The sequence below is a fragment of the Bactrocera tryoni genome, chromosome 3, assembly GCF_016617805.1.
Source record: "Bactrocera tryoni isolate S06 chromosome 3, CSIRO_BtryS06_freeze2, whole genome shotgun sequence".
Lineage (NCBI taxonomy): Eukaryota > Metazoa > Arthropoda > Insecta > Diptera > Tephritidae > Bactrocera > Bactrocera tryoni.
This window is the reverse complement of record NC_052501.1, coordinates 27,312,248-27,335,712: the sequence shown is the minus strand read 5'-3', so window position 1 is coordinate 27,335,712 and position 23,465 is coordinate 27,312,248. Positions and strand designations below refer to the sequence as shown.

The window sequence follows — 23,465 nt, the reverse complement described above, 5'->3', positions numbered from 1 at the left end:
TGCTTCATAACATGTAAATCGCATCAACTAATAACTGTGATAGCCTTTGAAATTCAATCCCTACCTCAAAGCTTAGAATGCTTAGTCTTACTTGATCCGACAGTAAAGGACTTTCTTTCATTATTCAGTTTTTAGATATTTTTTTTTATTTCATGGCTTTAAATTGAGTCACAATCGTGGCTCGATGCATTATCATCGTGTAAAATCCATGAATTGTTCTTCCACAATTCCGGCCATCTTCGACGTCCTTCCGGAAAAAACATAATAAAGCAATACGTCTAGAGGAACACCGCAGATTTAGAAACAGTAGCAACACACCGCATACCACAAAGTTACCCTAGGGTAGTGTCGATGGTGACAGACCAAAAAGCTTCTACTTCTGTACAAAAGGGATCTTGGTAATATTGTTGAAATCAACGTAGGGCATCTACACTTAAGATTCCACCTTCAGAAAATTGAAAACGTGAATTCGGCAGAATGCCGAGCATGCACAAAGAATGATGGAAAGCTGGAACATTACCTATGTGATTGTCCAGCTTTCAGACTTCTGAGATGGGTTATCTTACACTAAACCCAATGCGCCAGCAGCTGGGGTGGAAAAATCAAAAAATCGACTTAGTTGCTGGATAAGGTTTGATTTGGTTACCACTCTGGAGCACAAAGGGCCTTATGTTGGCCTAAAGGCAATCGATACGATCTGACGCCCCTGTGCCTCACTTTTCAATCAAAGCAACAGATCAGTTATCCAGAGAACACCTGTACGAAGTTTGAAAAAGTTCAGGTCTCACTATTAATATCTCCTCCAGTGTATCATTCCGTGGAGACCCCAGACGCTTACAGCGTGATCTTGCCAATGCTGGGCAAGTGCATAAGAGATGCTTCATGATTTCCCTGGTACCTTGCTCTAGAAATTTCCTACCGCTTTCTCGATCTGTAAGCCCCATTCTGCGGCCATGTGTCGCCACCAGACTATCCAACGTTGAAATAGTAATAGCGCTAATTCTAATTTATTCCCTTTATATTTATTTTATGCTGGTTGTTTGTACGATTCAACACTCTCCAAGGTTTGGCGATGAAAAACACACATATTTCGTAACGCTGTCAAAATTAATCGTTTAAATTTCATCGTCTAGATTTGAAATGAACCGATAAGCCATAACCACTATATCATCTAGAAGCGCAGTCAGACGGTTTGTGAATAAATGAAATATCTCCATAGACCTCTATCTCTAGTGATCGTCTATAGGCTCACAAAATTTCGATGACCTCAACTAAAGTTATTTTAATTACGGAATGAGGAAGTCATTGGCGTATACCTACTTGAGATGAGTTTTATGGTCGTATGTAGAAAGTGAGCGCTTTGTGACTTAAAAATTATAACTTTCATGGTAGCTTCATCAATAGCAGAAATTGAGACTTGGCTTACCTATTAAGTTAAGCTTATTAAGTGTTTCGTATCTGGGCGGAGATTTTTGTGGTAGAAAGGGAAAACTTTAGACGTAACCTGACCGTTGCTGTCTAGCGCGCAACTTTGGCCACCTAATCAAATCGAATTTCGAAACATTTCAATTATGACACCACTGCATTCAACGCCTTATAAGTATGTATGTATTTCAGCGACATATGCAATAAATCATGCACATGTACCGCAAGTGAACATAAAAAAACATCTACTTTTGTATGTAAGTGCCTTTGCGAGGTGTCGCGGAAGATTAAATACCCATTTATGGCATACCGACCATCATAAATTTGTATTTGAGTAATGTGTTTCACTTACCGTCAATTCATGTCGTTCACGCCTGGCAGGTACATTTGCGGCTAATCCCAACTGCGCCGCCGCCGCCGCCGCCGCACATAGCCACACGACTATAAAACTGCTAATGTACATAATTTACGGACTTGTCGCGATCGCGCGAGCCGCAGTTCGAAAATTAAAAATCGAAAAAAAAATTATCACAAAACTCACAAGCACAAACACACACACGAACGCACAATAAATTAAAGCTTTTCAAATTAACTGACAGCAAAGAAAAGCCGCTATAAAAAATAGCGAGCAAAAAACGAAAACGATCGAAGGAAAATAAACAATTTCTACATATATGTATGTATGTAGGTGCGAGTAGTTTAGTAAAAATCCCAGTTAAAACGAGTTCGTGACTGCACTGCACTGCGAACGCAACGAAAAGGCCGAAATACCGAGACCGAATTTGTCGCCTGCCGCCAATGCGTCGAGCATAACAAAACTGTGTATGTGTGTGTGTGTATTCTGCGTCGGCGCTGCGTGCCCAGCGATGTATGGGTGTGTGCGTGTGCACTTTTATGCGGTCGAACGCGCGTACAAGCAGCAAATGTGTCTTTTGGCCATATATTTTTTAGTATTGGTTGACTGGACCGTCCAGAGATTGGCCGATCGCTCGATATAGCGACTGGTCACTGAACACTTTTGTCTGCAATGAAATTTAGGAAAATGCATTATTTGTTTGTTTGTTGTTATTTATATAATTTAAATAGTACAATAATATTTAGAGAAGTTATGTATATGTATTGGTGTGCCAAATTAACCTATTCATTCTTTGAGTATAGTATAGGTCCATGAAGAGAAATTGTACCCGACTTTTCTATTCGATATATAAGATGATCCAAGTAGAGGTACTTTTTTCAATAGCCTTTTTTTGACAGATCGCGCGTGAGTCGTGTAAAGCTGTCATGTTATCTTTATTTAGTATTGTTTGACATTTCATCATGGAAGGACTTACGTCTGAACAACTTTAACGTTCTATAAATAATGTTTTTCGCGCGTTTCACTCAGCTTATGGTCAACATAATCGGTCTACTAAGCGTAACATTCGCAACACCATCACCCAACCGAAGACCTAGCATTCATTCGCAGCAACTCGGACTGATGTATGGAACGAACCGGCATTTTTACGTCAAGATCTTAAATTGAAAGCGTGCAAAATACAGCTTTTGTAAGAACTGAAGCCGCTCTTTCTTCCCAAGCCATATCGCTTAAAGATAGGTGTTTCGTTTAAACGGTTGCTACTGTCATTATGTACTATGAAGAAATAATCATGATCCCAGAGTACGACGTCAGCTGTCAAACAATAGGGGCAACAATAAATTGTTTGAATGAAAAAAAAAGAAAAGAGATAACACTGAATTGATGTCATAACACATCTATGGGCTCTGGAAAAGGTCCAAGAAGATCTGACGTTTTTAAGCCAAATTTTGTTCAGTGATGAGGCCCATTTCTAACTCATGTAAATAAATAAAATTGCCGCATTTGAGACGAAGAGCAACCTTAAGAGACTCAAGAGCTGTTATTTCATCCAGAAAAAAAAGGTTTAATGTGGTTTGTGGGCCGGTGATCGCTCCATATTTGTTGAAAAATGTTGCCGGTGAGAACGTAACCGTCAGTGGCGACCATTATCGTACCATGCTAACCGACTATTTGATGTCTGAAATTGAAGCTCGTGATCTCGGCGACTTTCGGTTTCAACAAGACGGCACCACTTCCCACACATCGCACCAATCAATGGATTTATTGAGAGAACACTTCGGTGAGCAGATAATTTCATCGTGTGATATCACATCGTTAGACATTTTCCTGTGGGGATATGTAAAATCTAAAGTGTATGCGCACTATCCCTCTTCGATTCAGACCATGGATTTTCTTTGTGCAGTTTGTATAGCAACAATAAGCTTTAGTAGAACGATTAGAGCAATATTTAATAATGTGTTCGACGTTTCTTTTTGGGTGTTGTAAATAAGGTGGCAAACTTAATATATGCTCAGATTATAATTACACATATAGATTATATATACACAGAAATTGGAGAAAAATATGTTAAAATTAAAAAATGTGTATAAAAAAACGCTCTTCATATCTCAAAATATGCTATATATTTCAGTATTCTTCTTTGAAAACCATATTTATTTTCTTTTCCGAAGAACCAAAATGCAAAGTATAGGTTTCAAAATGCTTGAATTATCTTCTCTGCTGTAGGAAAACTGATGCTGTTCTTCATTATTAAATTGAGGAGTTCTGTATTTTATGATAAATCAGCTCAATGTAAATATTGAGTTGTTATCTCAATTTTTTTCTTTTTTTTCAAATACAAAACCGATAGAATTAGCGACTACAACAATTGCGTTCAGTTACTTGTTTAGAGTATTTTGATAGATAAAAGTTGTGTTATGACATCAGACAATTCAGTGTTATCTCTTTTCTTTTTTTCATTCAAACAATTTATTGTTGCACCTATTGTTTGACAGCTGACGCCGTGCTCTGGGATCATGACTATTTCTTCATAGTACATAATGACAGTAGCAACCGTTTAAACAAAACAGCTTTGTGTAATGTGTAATTACAAGTTATATCATCCATTATCGTATTGGAAATATTTTTAGAAGTACCACTATTGACTTATTTGAGCAAATCGCTATATATCAAGCTCAAAAAGAAACTTCGGCAAGTTTAAGGGTTGCATCGTAAATACTTTTAGTGATAAGATGATACTTTAAGTGAATCACCATTTTGTAATATTTAAATGTATTTCTCTTCTGATTGTTCTTATATATAACCGCGTAATGGGCTGAAAAATTAAAAAAAAAATGTTAAAACTCGTTATACAATTCTTAAGAAATACATAGTCATCAATATGGTAGTGTTCAAGGTATTAGGTGATCCCCAAGCGTTGTGTAATTTTCATATAAAATATGTTTTGAATAAAGCGTCACGGATTTGTCCAACTAGTTTGCCGCCAGAGCCAAAACCAAAATACATAGAAAGTTATAATATAGAAGTTATACTTTTATGAAATTTATTGATGGTATGGACTAATTCCCGCTTTTTATCGGTTTTCTTGGAATTCTATACGAGCAATATTAATTTGCTCCCAAAAACCAGAAGGATAGTATTAAAAAGTTACAGATCTACTTGAAATCAAATATCATTTAAAAACCTTACGAACGTATTCTCCCAAAACGACATTTCTGCTTCGTATTTCTCCACAAAAAAAGTATATTACTAGAGCTCTCAAAAAAGGCCTAACTTTGAAAATTTATTCTGGGAGTAGGACAAATAAAATGGAATTTCTTGTTTTCAGGCTTAATAAAACATAGTTTATTTGAATGCAAAAACAAATTCATGTGCACAGTTTGATACAAAATAACGGCTACTCGGCCAATCTTTGGAATAAACTCTTTGAAAAGGGCCTTTGGTGTCGACGGTAATTCTAGGAATCAGATAGTGTACTAAATGTTGGAGCTAAAAGACTTCAAGAGAACGCGTTGGGTGAAACTATCGTAAATCTCGGTTTCTATTACTATTCTTATCAAGAATGGTTAGAAAGGGGCTCGAGCCACCGATAGGAGAATTATTATTTGAATCAAATCGATTGAAATTTAAATAACGGTATTCGTAGCCAAAAATACATATCGCTTAGAAAAGTCTCGCCGTCTATTTGTACATACGCGAACTAACACTGCTGTTTTTGAGATATCGATCTGAAATTTTACACACATACTTTTCTTCCCAAGAAGCTGCAGCTTAGTCCAAACCGCTGATATCGAACTACTATGAACACACTAAACGATCAAGATATAGTTCTTGTATCAGCAGCTCTGTTATTTGTAGAGTTATCTTCTTGAAATTCGGCATGAATTACTGTCTGAAGCAACGTTATCATCTCTGAATAAATCGTTCAGATCGTGCCACTGTAGCATACAGCTGCCATACGAACTGAACGATCAAAATTATGTTCTTGTATGGACAACTTTTTTATTTGACGAGATATCTTCACGAAATTTGATATGAATTAACGTCCAAAACAACGGTATAATTTTCAAGGAAATTGTTTAGATCGGGTCACTATAGCATACAGCTGCCATACGAACTGAACGATCAAAATTATGTTGCAAGAGAAACTTGAGTCTGTGAATGGTATTAAAGAACCTGTGCAGCCGTTTTTTCTTGTTTTTAAGACCTCTGTTGTGCGGTGCTTGATTGCTAATCTGGTGAAGCATATAGATTTTAATATTTCGAAAAAAGAAAAAAAAAATGACACACACTCAACTTTCAACCGCAAATACTCACTGCCTTTTAGGAAATATGTACATACATACATACATATGTATGTATATATGTATAATAATATTTTAATTCGTCTATTTATGCACAATTATGAACCAACACTAAATAGACGTATTCCCCTGTAAAATATGTCGCTAATTTTCATATTTTACTCTTTCCATTTAAATATGAAAAAATATTTCTTTATTTTCGGGCTTATACATTTTTATTCACCTATTAATTTTATTGCTTTTTAATAAACACTTTCGATTAAGCCGATTTCATTTATTTTTCCATTAAATTATAATTGATATTTGCTTAAATTTTTGATGCGATTTAGATAATATGCACGCGCTCACCGTCAAGTTTAAATCACAACTAAACGAGAGAGGCACTTGGCCAAAGCAGCGATCCACAACAGCAGTTAGGGGCCAACCTTGGCTGACGGGCGACCAAAGTGCAGCAGCAGCAGGGGCAGCGGCGACGGCGACAGCGACAGCGCTGTTGACAACGCGCACGAACACAGGTGAGTTTAATGCATGTGCATATGCTTCTGCTGGGTTAAATGAATATATGTGGATATGTATGTATGTGTATGGGGGTACATATATGTATGTATGTGTATATGTGTGTATAATAAAGCCAATAGCCGGCTTCTGCACTTCCATGTGCGCACTTGCCTTTAAATATTAATATATATGTATGTATATATGTACATATATACGATTATATATGTGTTGTTGGAAGTTACTTGTCACACACACACACTCAAAAACCCATACATATTCACTCATACACACAAACACACAGCATGAGCCACAGCAGCAAAGAACGCGTTGCAGCAGCGACAGACAGAGCGAATCCGCCAGACAAAGAGGCAGACAGGCATGTCGCCACACTGTCTGCCAGGTTCGCCATATCTTATCTTGAGCGCAACAACAACAACAGCAATGACAGCAAGCAGTGTGCAGTGCATGCGATCGGGCAGCCAGCAAGCCGCCAGACACGCCACAAAGTTAAATAGCAACAATAACAACAACTATAAGAATGGTTATAAAAATCAAAATAAAAACAAAAAACACACGAGCAACTAACAATCATAAAACAGTCAACGAGTCAGCCGCCCAGTCACCGCTTAGCCATGCGGCCAACAAGCCAAAGAGTCCAAGTGCTGTCGGAGCAACAGACTATCCAGCCGGCCGACCAGCCGGCCGTTTGTAGTACAAGCACTCCAGCAACTGCACGATCAGTGGTAATCGCCACACCATGCCACACCACACTATAAAGCATATACATATGTAGTTGTACAACAACAACAACAATTGCAACAACAAATGTTACAATAAATACACATGTACTGTATAAAGGTGGAGAATAATGGCTTGCTTTGCTTGTTGGCAACGCAACAGGAGCAGCCGAGCTACAACCGCGCGAACAGCGGGGGGAAGCATACGCGCATGCAACGCGACCGTTGCGAACAGCTGCCTTATGGCCTCTAGTTGCCGGCTTGCTTGCTAGGCAGCCGCCTGTTAGCCTGTTGGCTTGTTGGCGGCAACCTGCGGTGTGGAACAAAACCCAGTCAAGTACTTCGAAATTTATCTTTTTGTATCTTTGAAGTGGGTCCCCATTCAAAGTTAAATGCACACAATGATCGCCGCAATGACTTCGCTTGTCGCGGCGACCACTCGTCTGTCCGTCCGTCCGCCTGTCTGTCCGTGCGTGCGTTTGTTCATTAGTACACACAGCATACACAAAGACGGCAAAACCGAAATCAAAACAAACCACAAAAAAAAACATGAAACGAAAAGACAGAACATTGAAAAGGAATAATAATAATAATAAAAATAGAAAAATAAAATGCCGCGCACATACATACAGACATACAATATGGAATCTACTCGTACTTATTTATGCGTTAATAGTGCCGCTGCTCTTATTGTTATTGCTATTGTAGACGATGGTGTCCCGAGTTGCGGCAAAAGTCGCACCTCGCAACGTGCGCGCAAAGGTATCACGCAGCATACATACACACATACATAAGTACATATATATAGACGTAGGTATGCGTTATCCAGTAATGGGTTTCCCAATGAATGCGCAAATACTTGAAATGGACAAAATTTATATATAGGACTACACCCAAAGGTACAAGGTATGCGAGTACTCTAGTGATCAGTGGCAGTATTGAGGCTTTTTACAGCAATAACTTACCCACCGAGGCGAATTTGCATAGTGTTAAGACCAAGGAGTGCGCAAAAAGCTAAACAAAATTTAAATGTGACGTCACTTTAGTAAAACTCTGTGTTGTGGCAAATAAAATTGTCGAAAGCCCAAACTTCGCAACACTTATTAAGGGTCCCACAAAAAGGCAGGTTTTTCTATATATGTAGCCTCACTTGGTTTGAAATGGTCTCAGGTTCCTACATCATCATCATTATCATCTCACAACACGTCGCGGGTCTTCGCTTGTTGCATCTTAGTTCTCCAGTTATTTCTGTCTCTTGCTGGAGTTCGCCAGCAACGTATTTCCTGCGCTTCAGCGACCTTTCATTCAAAGTTAGCTAGCTTTTTTTCTTCAACCTTGCATAACGTCCAGGTTTCGCTAATGTATGTTAGCACTGGAGCGCTCAGTGTGCGTTATATTGAATTTTTCACAGAGTTGTAAGACGACAAGGATCCTACAGAGATTTTATGACCTCACGCCCCTCAAATACTTGCCTTCTCGATACAGTAGACTCACATGACTTGTTTGCCGAAGCTGCTAAGTAAAAGCGAGATATAATAAGAATGTGTATCAAACAGCTGCAGAGACGAAAGACATCCATTGGAATACAGCAACATAGCAAGCCTATAAGCGAAGCAAGCTATGATCTCTATCATATATAAAGGGTGATTCGAGGTTCTCTACTTTTAATCAAATTTAATGGGTTGTTTTTTCTGAATGAAATGACAGCTCTTGAATCTCTTGCTGTTCGTAACAAATGCGGCAATTTTGCTTGTTTACATACACATTGAGCCAGAAATGTGCCTCATCGCTGAGCAAAATTTGGCTCGAAAACGTCGGATATCCTTAGAACTTATCAAGAGCCCATAGAGCGAAGCGATGTCTCTTGGGAAGGTCGAGCAGCTTAAGTTCTTGCACAAGTTGTATTTTGCCTATATCTGTTCAACTGTCTTCTTGTGAAGAAAAGGACGTTTGCAAGATTTCAGAACGATATCTCAAAAACTGTGAGACTTGTTCATATATAAGCAGACAAATGCGCATAGCTAAATCCAATCGGCTCGTCACGTTGATCACTCAGAAGGTTTCTTTAAAGGTAAACTTGCCCTGTTCTATGCAACCAAGTCGTAGCAAATTGATGTAGCCACCTTTGTAAGTCATATGAAAATATTGAAAACCCCTCTATTAACCTTTTTTGGGTTTCTTAAAGGCCACACCTATATGAAAATCGGACGAAAAATATCGATTTTATATTTCGATGGCTTATACTTTTAAAAATAACAAACTAAAACTTCAAATCGACATTTCATATAGTTTTTGAGTTAATGTTATTTTAAAACGCTTTTTTTTTGAAATTACTGGATCGGTTTTTTGATCAGATCAAAATTTTAGTACGGCAAAAACGATCGAAACTTGGGGCAAAATCCAACTTTTTTTTAAGAACGAGGTCATTTTGTCAATTTTTTAATTGTGGGTCATTATACGGAGAATATCTTTTAGTAGTTTAACGAATTTTTCTTTTTATTTTTAAGTTTCATCCACCAAGAAGGCCGGAAACACTGCAGCAGTAAAGAACTCCGTCAGAGATCTCATATATGTACATATGTATATGAAAAAAATTAATTATTTTTTTTAATTCTACTGTGTATACTCTAAAAGTTTTCAAAACAATCTTTACAGTAGTTTTTTTTAATTCCCAAAAATCAGCGTTTGCTTAGGCTGTCACACTAGTGTGCCCCCATAAGAGTTTTAAGATAAAAAAATACCTTTTTTGCGAATTAATTTTTTAAATATGGATTGAATAATTTTATTGGGACCCATTGTACATTATTGAGCATACTTTTGACAATCTAGGGTAATTTTTTCATGCAGAAATATTGAAGCATAAGCCGGTAAAAGAGCTTCTCCCAGAATGTATTGAGAAAAACGCACTTTGCGGTGGGAAATTATTCGAAAAAAAACCAAGAAAAATTAGTCAAGTCAAATCTTACCCCCCATCGTTTTCTCATAATTTTTTTTTTTATTTAAAAATTTTTGGCGGCCATTTAAAGTGAAAACTGTTATTTTCCACTAAAAAGTTCCGCCATTTTGTGGATGGAAAACAACCCTAATGTAAAAAATTACTAAAAGATGGGGGAAAGTATTTTATTTATCAAAAATGTGTACAAAATTTGAAATGAATCGGTTAAGTATTTTTGAAATGACAGCTAACACGGACTTTGAAAAAGTAGTTTTGAGTAAAACGCGTTTAAAATGTATAAACTAAAAAAGTTACGAAAATAAATTACCCTATATTTTCAGAAGTGTGCTGAATAATGTATAAAAGGTCCGAATAAAATTACTCAATCCACATTTAAGAAATAAATTCGCAAAAAAGTTATTTTTTTACCATGAAAACCTTACTCCACCTCAAAAAACTTCAAATTTTAAAGCCATTTTGAGTCGCATCAAACTTTGCAACGGAAAGCCGCAAAGCAGAAATAAAGTAAAACTGCGCTATTTTCCAATGGCAAGTGAAGGCATCATGTGAAGCTTTCTTGGGACAATCAATTAGCAATTAAAGTACTTAAATTACCAAAAGGGCTGAAAAGAGAACCCCATTCAAATTGATTCTGTATATTTTGTAGTTAGACCTTTGCTTTCCAAATATATGTGTTTAAATTACACAGTATAGAGACAATTTGTTCATGAAAAAAATATATAAAAAGTGAATTAATGGAAAACCTTTCGAAACCTTTGATAATTTCTCTGTGCAAAGCAAATACCGCAAGATCTCGATCGAACGATTCATCGCCTCACAAAGCAAAGAAAATTATAGAAAATTGCATGAATTGGGTTAAGAATTGGGTTTGGCGCCCAGCGACTTTCTTCTTTCCCTCAGACCTTAAGAGAAGCAATTTTGCTCGTTGAAAAGCAATTTGGCGACTATGAAAAGGTAATCGCTGTGCCTGAGGCATAATTAATGTTTATGGTGACTAACATACAATACATCGGCAGTATATAAATATTTATGGCGATTGATAAAACGTGAATTCTTTTTAACAGTTAAACTGTGGGACCGTCAAAGTAGGGAACCCTAAATATTTGAGTTATAATACTCGCTCACTAAATTAATGAATATACTCAAGCATGTTAAGCAAGCAATCTTTATGAACGTTAGTGGGTTACTCATCCAGAGAAAGTTAAGAACAAGTAAGTAAAATGAGGGAACGTGTTGAAATGTTCATCTAATGATAATAAAAAGGTGGGACCTCCTTGGAATTCTAAAAATGCTCACTTTATCGCTATCATAAAAGATAGTAAATAACAGCTAGTTTTATTATAGTACTTAACTTAGTTCTGCCCAAACCTTTCAATCACTTAACCAGCACTGTTGAAGTCTGCGTACTTTACTTACTTTATATACTTCTGTGAGCAAAAAATAGTAAGACTTTTTAATTTAAATTCGCGCAAAAGCCCATTCTTCGAAATATTTTTTTTTGGGTTGGTATGACTGTCAATGACTTCAGTGCCATATCTCACATCAAAACAATATGTCAAAAAAATAAAGAAATTGGTGCTTGATAATCTACGATTAACTCTTACTGGCATTGGAATATCGGAAGGATCAGTGGAAACCATTTTAAAAGACCAATTGTGTCTGAAAAAAGTGAAAGCACGATTGGTTCCAAAATCACTAAATTTTTTTCGGAAAGAAGCGTCGCGTTAACATCTGTGAAACAATGCTTTCCGACTACCAAGATTTCATGAAACCTATTACTATTGCCGACGAGTCTTGGATATATGCTTACGGTCGGGAACAGACGATTGATCGTCTATCGACCAAATATCATCGTAAGAAAAGTCGAAGCCAAAAACCATCTCAAGGCAAGATTATGTTGACAGTTTGCTTCAATTATCGAGGTATGGTGTACTCCGAATTCCTTCCGACCGGCCAAACTGTCAAGGAATACTATATGAGTGTCATGAGTCGTTTGCGCGAGGCTATTCGTCAAAAGAGGAAGGAATTATGGGCCGAAAACTCTTTGTTTTTGCACCGCGTTAATGCACCGTCGCATACTGCATTTATTCTTCGTGAGTTTTTCGCCAAATTTTCAATCAATATCGTGCCACTACAACCGTATTCGAATGATTTAGCTTCGTCCGACTTTTGGCTATACAGCAAACTCAACCCACCGCCCCGGGAAAACCGTTTTGAGTCAATTCAAGACAATAAACGTGAATTGCAACGCGCATTGAAGGCTATTCCAGAAATTGTCTTTAACAACTAACTCGAGATTAGGAAAAAACGTTAGCATAAGTGTATTATAGCGAAGGGGATTGCTTTGAGGAGGACGACATAGATTTTGAAAAAAAAATTAAGAATTATATTGTATAATTATGAACAAAGTCTTACTAGTTTTTGCTCATAGTAGTATATATTATATATGTATATAGCACACTATCTGAGACTCACACTATCTGCATTGTAGACGTAATATGTCAATGTGTTCATGACTTTTTTTTCAACAAAATATTGTACAATAATCTTTATTCATAAATATTAAAAATTGTTGAAATTAAAATCAATTAACGGAAATTGAAATAAGAGTAAATGAGTATTACAAAGTATACATACATATATATATCTTATATATATATATATAAGTGTGCACATATGCATTTAGTTATAAATTTAAATATAAGGGGTGCTTTAAAAGTTAATATTCATAATAATAGTGTGTAAGAAAAATTGAGTAAACACTGGAGGCTTTACGAAAAATATCCTAACAACTTGAACGCTTCGAAAATATATTTTGAAAACTCTAAGAACTAAAGTCTATAATAAAGACTGATCTAAGTAGAGGTACTTTTTTCAATGGCCTTTCTATGACAGATCACATGTGAGCCGTGTCAAGCTGTCACCTTATTTTTGTTCAGTATTGTTTGGCATTTCATCATAAGAAGACTTACGCCTGAACAACTTTTACAAAACGTTCGACTATTTCAAAAATTCACGTTCTCTAAAGAATGTGTTTCGCGAGCTTCGCTCAATTCATGCTCAACATAATCGGCCTACAGAGCGTATTATTCGCAACACCATCACCGATTTTGAGACTCAACATTCGATATTCCAGTACGTAGTGAAGAAAATATGTATGTATAGCAGCTGTAGCTGAGAGTGTCCACGATGACCGTGGAGAGTCGATTCGGCGCCGTTCGCAGCAACTCGGACTAACGTATGGAATGACTTGGATCATTTTACGTAGAGATCTTAAATTGAAAGCGTACAAAATACAGCTTGTGCAAGAACTGAAGCCGCTCGACCTTTCCAAGCAACAACGCTTCGGTTTACGGGTCTTTGATAAGTTCCAAGAAGATTCGACGGTTTCGAACCAAATTTTGTTCAGTTATGAGTCTTATTTCGGGCTCAATGGGTATGTAAACAATCAAAATTACCGCATTTCGGACGAAGGGCAACCTGAAGAAATTCAAAAGCTGCCATTTCATCCAGAAAAACAATAGTTTAGTGTGGTTTGTGGGCCACATATCTTCAAAAATGTTGCCGGTGAGAACCTAACCGTGAATGGCGACCTAATGGTTATTCGTCGTCGTTATCTCGGCGACATTTGGTTTAAACAAAACGGCATCACTTTCCACACATCGCATCAATCAATGGATTTATTGAGAGAACACTTATGTGAGCAGATAATTTCACGTTTTGGGCCGTTCGATTGGCCACCAAGACCGTGTGATATCACACCATTAGACTTCTTCCTGTGTAGATATGTAAAATCTATAGTTTATGCGGACAATCCCGCTTCGATTCAGGCTTTGGGGTAAAACATCGCGCGTGTCATTCGTCAGTTACCAGTCGAAATTGTAATTGGACTAAGATGGACCATCTGAGCCGTCGCCACGCCCAATATTTGAAAGAGATACTCTTCAAAAAATGAATGTCAAATAATGTTCTTTCGACTGATAATAAACACTCCTTATTAAATTTGAAGTTTCTGTGTTTTTTCTTTAAAAAGTAGGTAACCTGGAAATGGATCACTCTTCATATAAAGGTTTCCAACGTTTCCATCTGGGTGTTATAAACGATTCCCTTGTAATTTTTTCAAGCAAATATTATAACATAAATCATTGGACATATATTTTATAGATTTTATAGTCAAGTACCAATTAAAGTATCTATGGCGCGCCTATTCAAATAAACCATATACATATATGTACATACGTATGTATACACATGGTCAAATTTGTAGGTACATATACCCGTATGGCTTTCAATGACTAATAAATTCACTTCTATTCATGTTTGAAGGGAAAGAATAAAACATTTTATTTCTTATCACTTAAATGAAAAAATAAAGATATTAGTAATAAAAATTAAAATAGGAACTTAAATTTCAGGTATCTGTGAATAAAAAATGGATTGGTTTCAGTTTGTTGTGCCCTATTCGGTTTTTATTTTTACTTTTTTCATCAGTGTCCACTATATCCGCCATTATTTTCAATTACTTTTGAAATCCGTTTTCTTTACTAATGTGAATTTCCACAATAGATTGGAATGATTTCCGAAAGGGTATGAGGGTATTTCCCCAATTTCTTTCATTCTAAAAGATATTATCATATCAAATTTATTAAAACCGACTCAGAGTTGCATTTGTGTAATTCACCAAACATGCAAAACTTAAACATTATTGCAAACTAAAGAAATGTACTTATCATTTTGACTAGGTGTGTATACATATGAATATTATATATATACATATATATATTTGAATATATGTATGTCAGGGTTTTCCAATACCAGTGATATGATTTCTTTAAAACCAAAACACACTAATTGTTAAGGACATTCAAATGTTTTTTTTTTAATCTTAAGTACAATCGATACAATTAAGTTCTGAATATAATATCAGTCAAATAGCCACCACGCCTTCTTTTGCAGGAACGAATTCATTGAACCCAATTACGAGTACTTTTTCCACTAAATTAAGTCATATGTCATGAAGAGCACGTTCAATATTGACTTCTAAAGCTTGAAGAGACACCGGTTTATTGCTAAAGACCAATGACTTTAAATAGCCTCACAAGAAGTAGTTTAAGGTTGTCAAATCACAACTTTTTGAAGGTATTTCAATGTCACAATTTCTTGAAATAATTGAATCTCCAAACTTTTCTCGCAATAATAAGGTTTTTGCACGTGCTGGGTGGCACGTCGACCCCTATTACTGGAACCAGATGTTGTCAAGATCAACTTATTCCAATAGCGAACATGAAATGTTGGTTAAAGGATTACATGGGCTTACGGGTTTCAAACAAATCGATTTTTTTGTGTTATTTATTCTATACCACCTCTAGAATATTGTCCTAAATTTCAAGTTGATCCGGCTAGGTAGGCTAAGTGCGCCGTTTTTAACACTATTCCTACTGACACTTCACGTAAACCTATTCCTACCGCGGCCGGTCAAAAGACCGATCTTTCACAACTTATATTTTTCAATATTGAATGCAGACGAATGGCCAGCTTACCAGTATGAAAATATATTTTCTAAAATTCAAGAGTACATATCTACATTTTATTATTTTTCGTCGCATTTTTCGCATACCATATCTGACATGTTTTCCGTTCTCGAGAACCTGTACTTTTACTTGCGATGGGTATTGGTTGATTTTTTTTGCCGAGCTCTTATTGGTATTCGATGGCAAGTTCTTCTGCCAATCGGAATATAAATTCTTGTCTTGTAATTTCTCCTCCCGTAGTTTCTTTTATAGAACATTCATGCATTTATCCCGGCTAAATCCAAGATATGTGACCTGGTCTACGAAAAGGGAAAAGGGAGCTAACGTGCGAAAACTAGTTTTCTGGGAAACAGCTTTTAAAAATTTCATCTTCCATCCGAATCAACTAAAAAGTGAAAATTGATTTTTTGACACCTAAGCCCCCTTTCCGTAGACCAGGTCACCTCTCCGAGATTTAGTTTTTACCAAATAATTTCTGGCCATTTGGTCGGTTACACCTACGCCAAATTTGATGCTACAATACAGTTGAATTGTCTCACAATCCCTTGATTCCGATCGTTCAGTTTGTATAGCAGATATATGCTATAGTAAGCCGATCTGAACAATTTCTTCGTATATTACATAATTATCTTAGAAAATAACCTGTGCCAACTTTTGGGAAGATACATTGCCAAATGTGAAAGTTTTCCATACAAGAACTTGATTCCGATCGTTCAGTTTGTATGGCAGTTATATGTTATAGTGGTCCGATATCGACAGTTCCGACAAATGAGCAGCTTCTTGAAGAGAAAATGACGTTTTCAAAATTTCAAAACGATATCTTAAAAACTGAGGGACTAGTTCGTATATATACAGACAGACAGACGGACGGACGGACTGACAGACAGACGGACATGGCTAAATCGCCTCAGCTCAACATACTGATCATTTATTATATACTTTATAGAGTCTCCGACGCTTCCTTCTGGGTGTTACAAACTCCGTGACAAACTTAATATACCCTGTTCTTCTTCTTCTTCTTCTTAATTGGCGTAGACACCGCTTACGCGACTATAGCCGAGTTAACAACAGCGCGCCAGTCGTTTCTTCTTTTCGCAAGGTGGCGCCAATTGGAGATTCCAAGCCAAGCCAGGTCCTTCTCCACCTGGTCTTTCCAACGGAGTGGAGGTCTTCCTCTTCCCCTGCTTCCCCCGGCGGGTACTGCGTCGAATACTTTCAAAGCTGGAGTGTTTTCATCCAATCGGACAACATGACCCAGCCAGCGTAGCCGCTGTCTTTTAATTCTCCTGTTCAGGATATAAAAATTGCAGATCACGACTTATTAAAAATGGCCGAAACGACACGTTCAATCATAGCATCCCTATTCGAACCCCCTATACATATTTACAAATGTACACATGTACTCACTTGATCTATAATTCTACAAAAAAAATTGATGTATTTGATGCTGTCAGAACCTGGCGCCTGCTTAACAAAACACACGCGCACACATTCACACAAACACATACAGGCGCACACACTTTGAGACAATTGGCATTAACTTAGACAAGAAAAATTACTCGCAAATTAAATGTGAATATTCAATTGAAAGCTTAAAACAAATCATTCTACTGTGTGATTTTTTGCTTCACTTCTACAAAAACACACACACACACAGGCATAAGCAGATACAGACACTTTCATACAAATATTTGTGGCAACATGCACGTTACGTTAAGTTCAAATAAACCCAACAGATCATTTAAGATTAGAGCATGAAAAGCAGAAAAAAAGCACAATAGTAACAACAATAACAACAACATCGGCTGTGTGAGCAAAAATCAACCGCGAAACAATTAACACAAAATCCAAAGGAAATAAACAAAATCGCGTGCTCACTTATTACTTATTGTATATTTGTATAATATTCGTAGTAAAAATGATTTGAATTACGAGTGTTTATCTGGGTGGCGCTGGTGTGGTGTGGCGAATGTTGGAACTGCCAAATTTAATGAAAACCGGGCATACACGCTTAAATCACTTGATGAGCCAGCAAAATGAGTGAAAGCAGATCGAATCTGAGTATATATGCATACATACAAGTATGGTACATCCTAAAAGACATCAGATAATAATTGGTATACATTTAACGGGTGCTTATTTAAGAACTTTTGGTTGCATGAAATATTAGGTGTGGTAATTGGTTACATACATTTATGTCCTCTATTCGAGCGATTTTGAATAAGAGTATATAATAGCATACTTTTAGGTTTCATTAAGCCGTGAAATGATTAAGTTATATTAAGAGGTTACGTGGGATTCACGTCTTAAAACAAAAGATTTGCATTTTTTTGTAAAAACGTCTGCTAAAAATGGAAAAATGTGAAATAAAGAGTGAATACTACTCTTTTCTGTTTTCTTCGTCCAATATGTAATTTATGGTCACAATTAAAACACGTATTTTTTTCTTTTTACTTCAGATGATCCTGTAAGAAGTTTTGCTGTCAACGTAGAGACAGCTTTTCTCCGAGGAACTGTCGGATATGGCGTCGTAATGGCTGTGTTTGAATATTTGAACCTTCGGTTATAGCCGATTTTACAAGAGCGTCTCAGTCGTTTTTCCTTTTCGCTGTTTGGCAGCAATCGGAAGTTTCAAGTACAACCAGGTCCTTCTCCACCTGATCTTTCCAACGGAGTGGAGGTCTTCCTCTTCCTCCGCTTCCTCCGGCAGGTACTGCGTCGAATACTCTCAGAGCTGGAAGTTTTCATCTATTCAGATGACATGACCTAGCCAGCGTAACCGCTGCCCTTAATTCTCTGAATTATGTCAATGTCGTTGTACATCTCATACAGCTCATCGTTCCATCGACTGCGGTATTCGCCATTGCCACTGCGCACAGCACCATAGTCTTCCGTAGAACTTTTCTCTCGAAATCTTATAACGAAGACTCATCAAATGTTGTCATCAAAAGTGTCTCTGCACGACGGGGATGAGTGACTTGCAAAATTTGGTCTTTGTTCCTCGAGAGAGAACTTTACTTCTCCATTACGTACTCAGTTCGATGTAGCACCTGTTGACAAGAGCTATTATGCTTTGGATTTCGAGGCTGACGTTGTTGTTGGTATTAATGCTGGTAAAGGATATTGTCTACGGCTTCGAAGTTATGACTGTTAACAGTGACGTGAGAGCCAATTCCAGAGTGCGACGACTATTTGTTTGATGACAGGAGATATTTCGTCTTGCCCTCGTTCACTACCAGATTCATTAGCTTCACTTCCTTATCCAGTCTGGAGAAAGCAGAACCATCGACCAACGGCTAACGGCTTGAGGCCAATGATATCAATATCATCGACGTACGCCAGCAGAACACTCTTGTAGAAGATTCAGCTCTGCAGCTTGAATTATTTTCCCCACCAGAAGATTGAAGAATTCGCACGATAGGGAGTCGCCTTGTCTGAAACCTTGTAACCTTGATATCGAACGGCGCGGAGAGGTCCTTTCCGATCCTGTAGGAGCTTTTGATATTGCTCAACGTCAGTTTACACAGACATAGCGGTATAAAGGCACTACTTTTTCTGCTGTCAAAGGCAGCTTTGAAATCGACGAAGAGGTGATGTGTGTCGATCCACGTTTTCCAAGATTTGGCGTATGGTGAATATATGATCAGTTGTTGATTTCCAGGCCTATGGCCACACTGAAAAGGTCTAATCAGTTTGTTTGTTTGGCTTTAATCTTTCGCACAGTACGCTCGAAAGAACCTTACATGAGATATTGGGGAAGCTTATCCCACGGTAGTTGGCGCAAATTGTAGGGTCTCCTTTTCGTTGGATTAAAGCACAGCCACTGGCAATAAAATACTTATTAAAGCTATCTTGTATTCCGTCAAACCTTGGAATGTATCGAATCGAACAACAACTGGTATAAATCAAATAAACTGACATAACAAATCTGAATTTGAACAGCCAGCGCTTAGTATAGCACATTAATAGAATACCCATATATAAACTGGTATTAAATTTTAGTGCATAACTGCATTGTTGATACTGAAACTTTAAGTCATTACCTTAAATTAGATCCAGTAACTTATATTTTTCTACAAATAAAAGAAAACTTTCAACAAATGTGATCTTTTTTTTGCCAAAGATTAGAATATCTAGTATCAAATATGTTTGAGACGGTATTTAATCTAGCACGGAATGCAGAGATTTTCGTTGCGTGGTAAGAGATCCAAGTTTGGAATTTGGTAGTCATTTTTCGGTAAAATCACAAAAACAAGGAACAAAAAATGCATTGAAGTTAGGAGACCCTTTATCAGTTGTGCTACCAACATTCAAATTATTATTTGTTTTCTTCGTTATTTATAACAGTTTACCATTTCCGCAACCTCACGAATAGTTAACGAACAAATACGAATCAATATGTTTAAACGTACATAAATACCCACTTTTACATAGCATTTATTTACGAAAGAGTTTAAGTAAAGTTCAATATTTATTTCAATTAAATTTTTAAGTAAATTGTAATAATATTTTGTTGTTTAAAAAACTTCTTTATAACAGGCAATATTTGGGGAATCCCCAAACAATCAGTATGACAGTAAGAAATTCTAGTGCAAAGTAAGCAAAGAGAGAACAACTTACAAAAAAATAAACACTAAATATCAATAATATGAAAGTTGAGACAATATTCAAAACAATTTATAAAAAAATATAATAAACCATTGTTGCTATGAGGCTCAGTTTAAAAGTATGTATATGAGCAAATAGAATTTATGAAACTTGCGAAATTCGAATCACTAAAGCAAAAAAGGAAATATGAATGAAGCAACTGTATGTATAGTGTTGTACTATCAGTATATTAAATATTCGTACTATCAAATTTCGAGTGCTCTACGCAATTTAAGGCGTGTCTGGCAGCCATTATATCTGTCTATAATCTCGTAAATTATTCAAATTTTTGTATAAAAGAGTCAATAATTAACAAAATTAATGATTAAAATTTATCGTTTTGCTGAAAAATCGTATTAACGTAATGCGTTAAGAAGCTGAGGCAATTAACATTCTATGAGCATCACACTTAAATCAGTATTTAACCACGAAGAAATTTACACTTTAAGTTTTTCATACTCATAGTCTATCTGAGTATTGGTATTTACACCATTTAATAACAAATAAAGCAGTAAACTATCGTATTGCCTCAAAAAATAGATGAAGATTATGTCCAACAAGAAAATAGGTAATTAAAGTTGGGTGTTACTTAGTGGCTGAAGTGATTTACATTAAGATGTATTTAAATTTTGTAATGCGAATATCACTATTAATATCTTTTACAATAATATATTTTAAATATTATTTCCAATTTTACTATTTTTAAAGCAATCCAAAATGCATTTGTGCTGCTCTAACGGAATTGTTTACATTTTGCATAATCAAGTGTCAATAATTGTGTTTATAATAATAAAGGCAGCAGCGCCATGGATTGTCAAAGAAATTGATACACTGCCAGATGATCGTTGTTAAAAATATTATTTAAAATAAGTATTTATTTATAAATGTGAAAAGCTTATAAAAACTCCAAAATAAAGATAATTAAGTTGCACAAATGCATAATATATCGTATAAAAAATAACTTTTACCATAATTTATAAATTAAGAGACTCACACGCAATTAGAGGCCCAACCTTGAAAGGATTCGTTCAAAGTACCAAACTAACAAGCATTAAATTTTTATTGCTGCAATATGCCGCCTATTAATTTCACTTTCTTGTCACTTTCAGTATTTAATTTTATTTGTTTCAGTGTGAATATACTCGCACAGACGCATACACATGTACATGCGTGGACAAATAAAATATAAACGATCTAGCAAGAGTTTATGGTGTTTTATTAATAACAATGCGATCTGTCTTATCAAAATACACAAAGACAGACACGACCCAAGCAAATGAAGAGGTCGACACTGGAGACGCTGGTTCGCATTGAGCACGGCTACTGCACAAAGATCAGCACAAGACGTCGCGAACCGTATAAAACACTCAATTAGCATCAATTATTCACGATCTTTAATAAAGTTTTAATTGCGCTACAACGGTATTTAACGTAGCATGTCAGTGCCAACTAATTTTTTTTATATATTTTTAATTTGTATAGATATGTACGCGCATCATATTAGATAAATAGAATGACTATTTTTTTTCATTATATACTTTGTTTTTCGTGCTACCGTGATTCAATAATTCGCACTTATATTTTACATATATTAATTACTTTATTATTACAATAGTAGTTTTGCTTCGTTATTTAAAAGTTTTTGTATTCAAGAATCGTGGCGTTCGGAACAACGTCTGTACATGGACTGATTCCATTGATGGAGCGTTGTGCGCCAAATGAATGAAGCTTTAATAATCTGCAGGGCGTCCCATTTCGTCGCGAAGAGAATTTGCTCGTGATAAAGTTCTTTGAAATATGTGCATGAGCCGATATTTTGTAATTTCAGAGAGTGTTTTCTTTAAGAGTCTTTAGCGAAAGAGTGTGTATATATAAAGAAGAGCGTAAAGTAGAGTTTATTAAAAAAGCCGGTCTCGTGAAACAAACAAATTGATACAGCTACAGTTGTAAGCATGCTACTAATAACAATTATCTGTTTTGAGTCACTGTGCCATTTATGTTCATGCGTTGGTAATGTTATTTTGTTGTTTTATGATGTCATAACTAGATAATTGTTAACAAATTTCCAATAATTATTTTTTCTTTTTTTAACTATCTACTTACCTCGTGAAGAATATACAATTTTTTCGTGCTGATACTTTTTAAATATTCATGGTAAACTCTAGCAACAAAATCGAAATTTATGTAAAATGAATACGAATATTTGTTCGAGTTTGGTTTCTTCAGTGCCTCTGATGACTAATGTTTGTGAAATTGTACACTTTGTGTTATAAAATTGAGAAACAACAACAATCGTATACACGGAAAAGGAAACTCTTGGATGTACATCTTTTATATCCGGGCACTCATCCCACTTTGGCTACTTTTAAATTTTGTGAAAATCACAACACCGCTACAAAACACAAAAAACCAATAGTCACCGCTTAAAATCTCAATTTTTGGTACTATCGTAAAAACAACAACTTATTTGTGGATAAATTACAAATTCTTCTCCAAAAGCTGGCGTTGCTTTTGTTTACACTTCTTCATTTTACATTTCTTCATTTTAATATCACATTTGTACAATTAAACATATCATATTAAAATACATATACGTTGAGAAAGCTCTCACACGTTCACACTTTAAATAAATTATTATTTATTTTGCCGGTTTTCCACTAGCTTAGTTATTCTAACACAGAAGTCGATAATACAAGTAATATCGACCACTAAATAAATACTTTCAGTGTTCAAACTTTCGGAAAAATTTATCGATACTAGATCTTAAAATTTTCAAATTTTTTACTTAATTAAACTTAATAGCTAATAATAATATAACAACAATTAAATTAAATATTATATATATATTACCCATAATAAATTAAAATTATCTTAGTTACATATTATTCATATCTGATAAATAAAAAAATCATACAAAATATATTCAAATAATAAAAGTTGCAAATGTAATTCAAATAAGATGCTTAGATTTCAATATTGCCGAAAGAACATTGTGGAAAATTATTTTTTTAA

General features: G+C 35.8%; 1 protein-coding gene across 2 annotated transcripts in view; it reads right to left on the bottom strand.

Annotated features, from left to right (window-relative positions):
• Positions 1-22,148, bottom strand: part of LOC120771779 (SPARC-related modular calcium-binding protein 2) — a 51,448-nt gene extending 29,300 nt beyond the window's left edge. For both annotated transcript variants that reach the window (XM_040099970.1, XM_040099971.1), the window contains exons 1-2: positions 21,448-22,148; positions 1,778-2,447 (exon numbers count right to left, since the gene is read on the bottom strand). In XM_040099970.1, the coding sequence (XP_039955904.1) occupies positions 1,778-1,888 (111 nt within the window). In that variant the 5' untranslated portion in view covers positions 1,889-2,447; positions 21,448-22,148. The remainder of the gene's footprint in view (positions 1-1,777; positions 2,448-21,447) is intronic.
• Between the last annotated feature and the right edge of the window lie 1,317 nt (positions 22,149-23,465).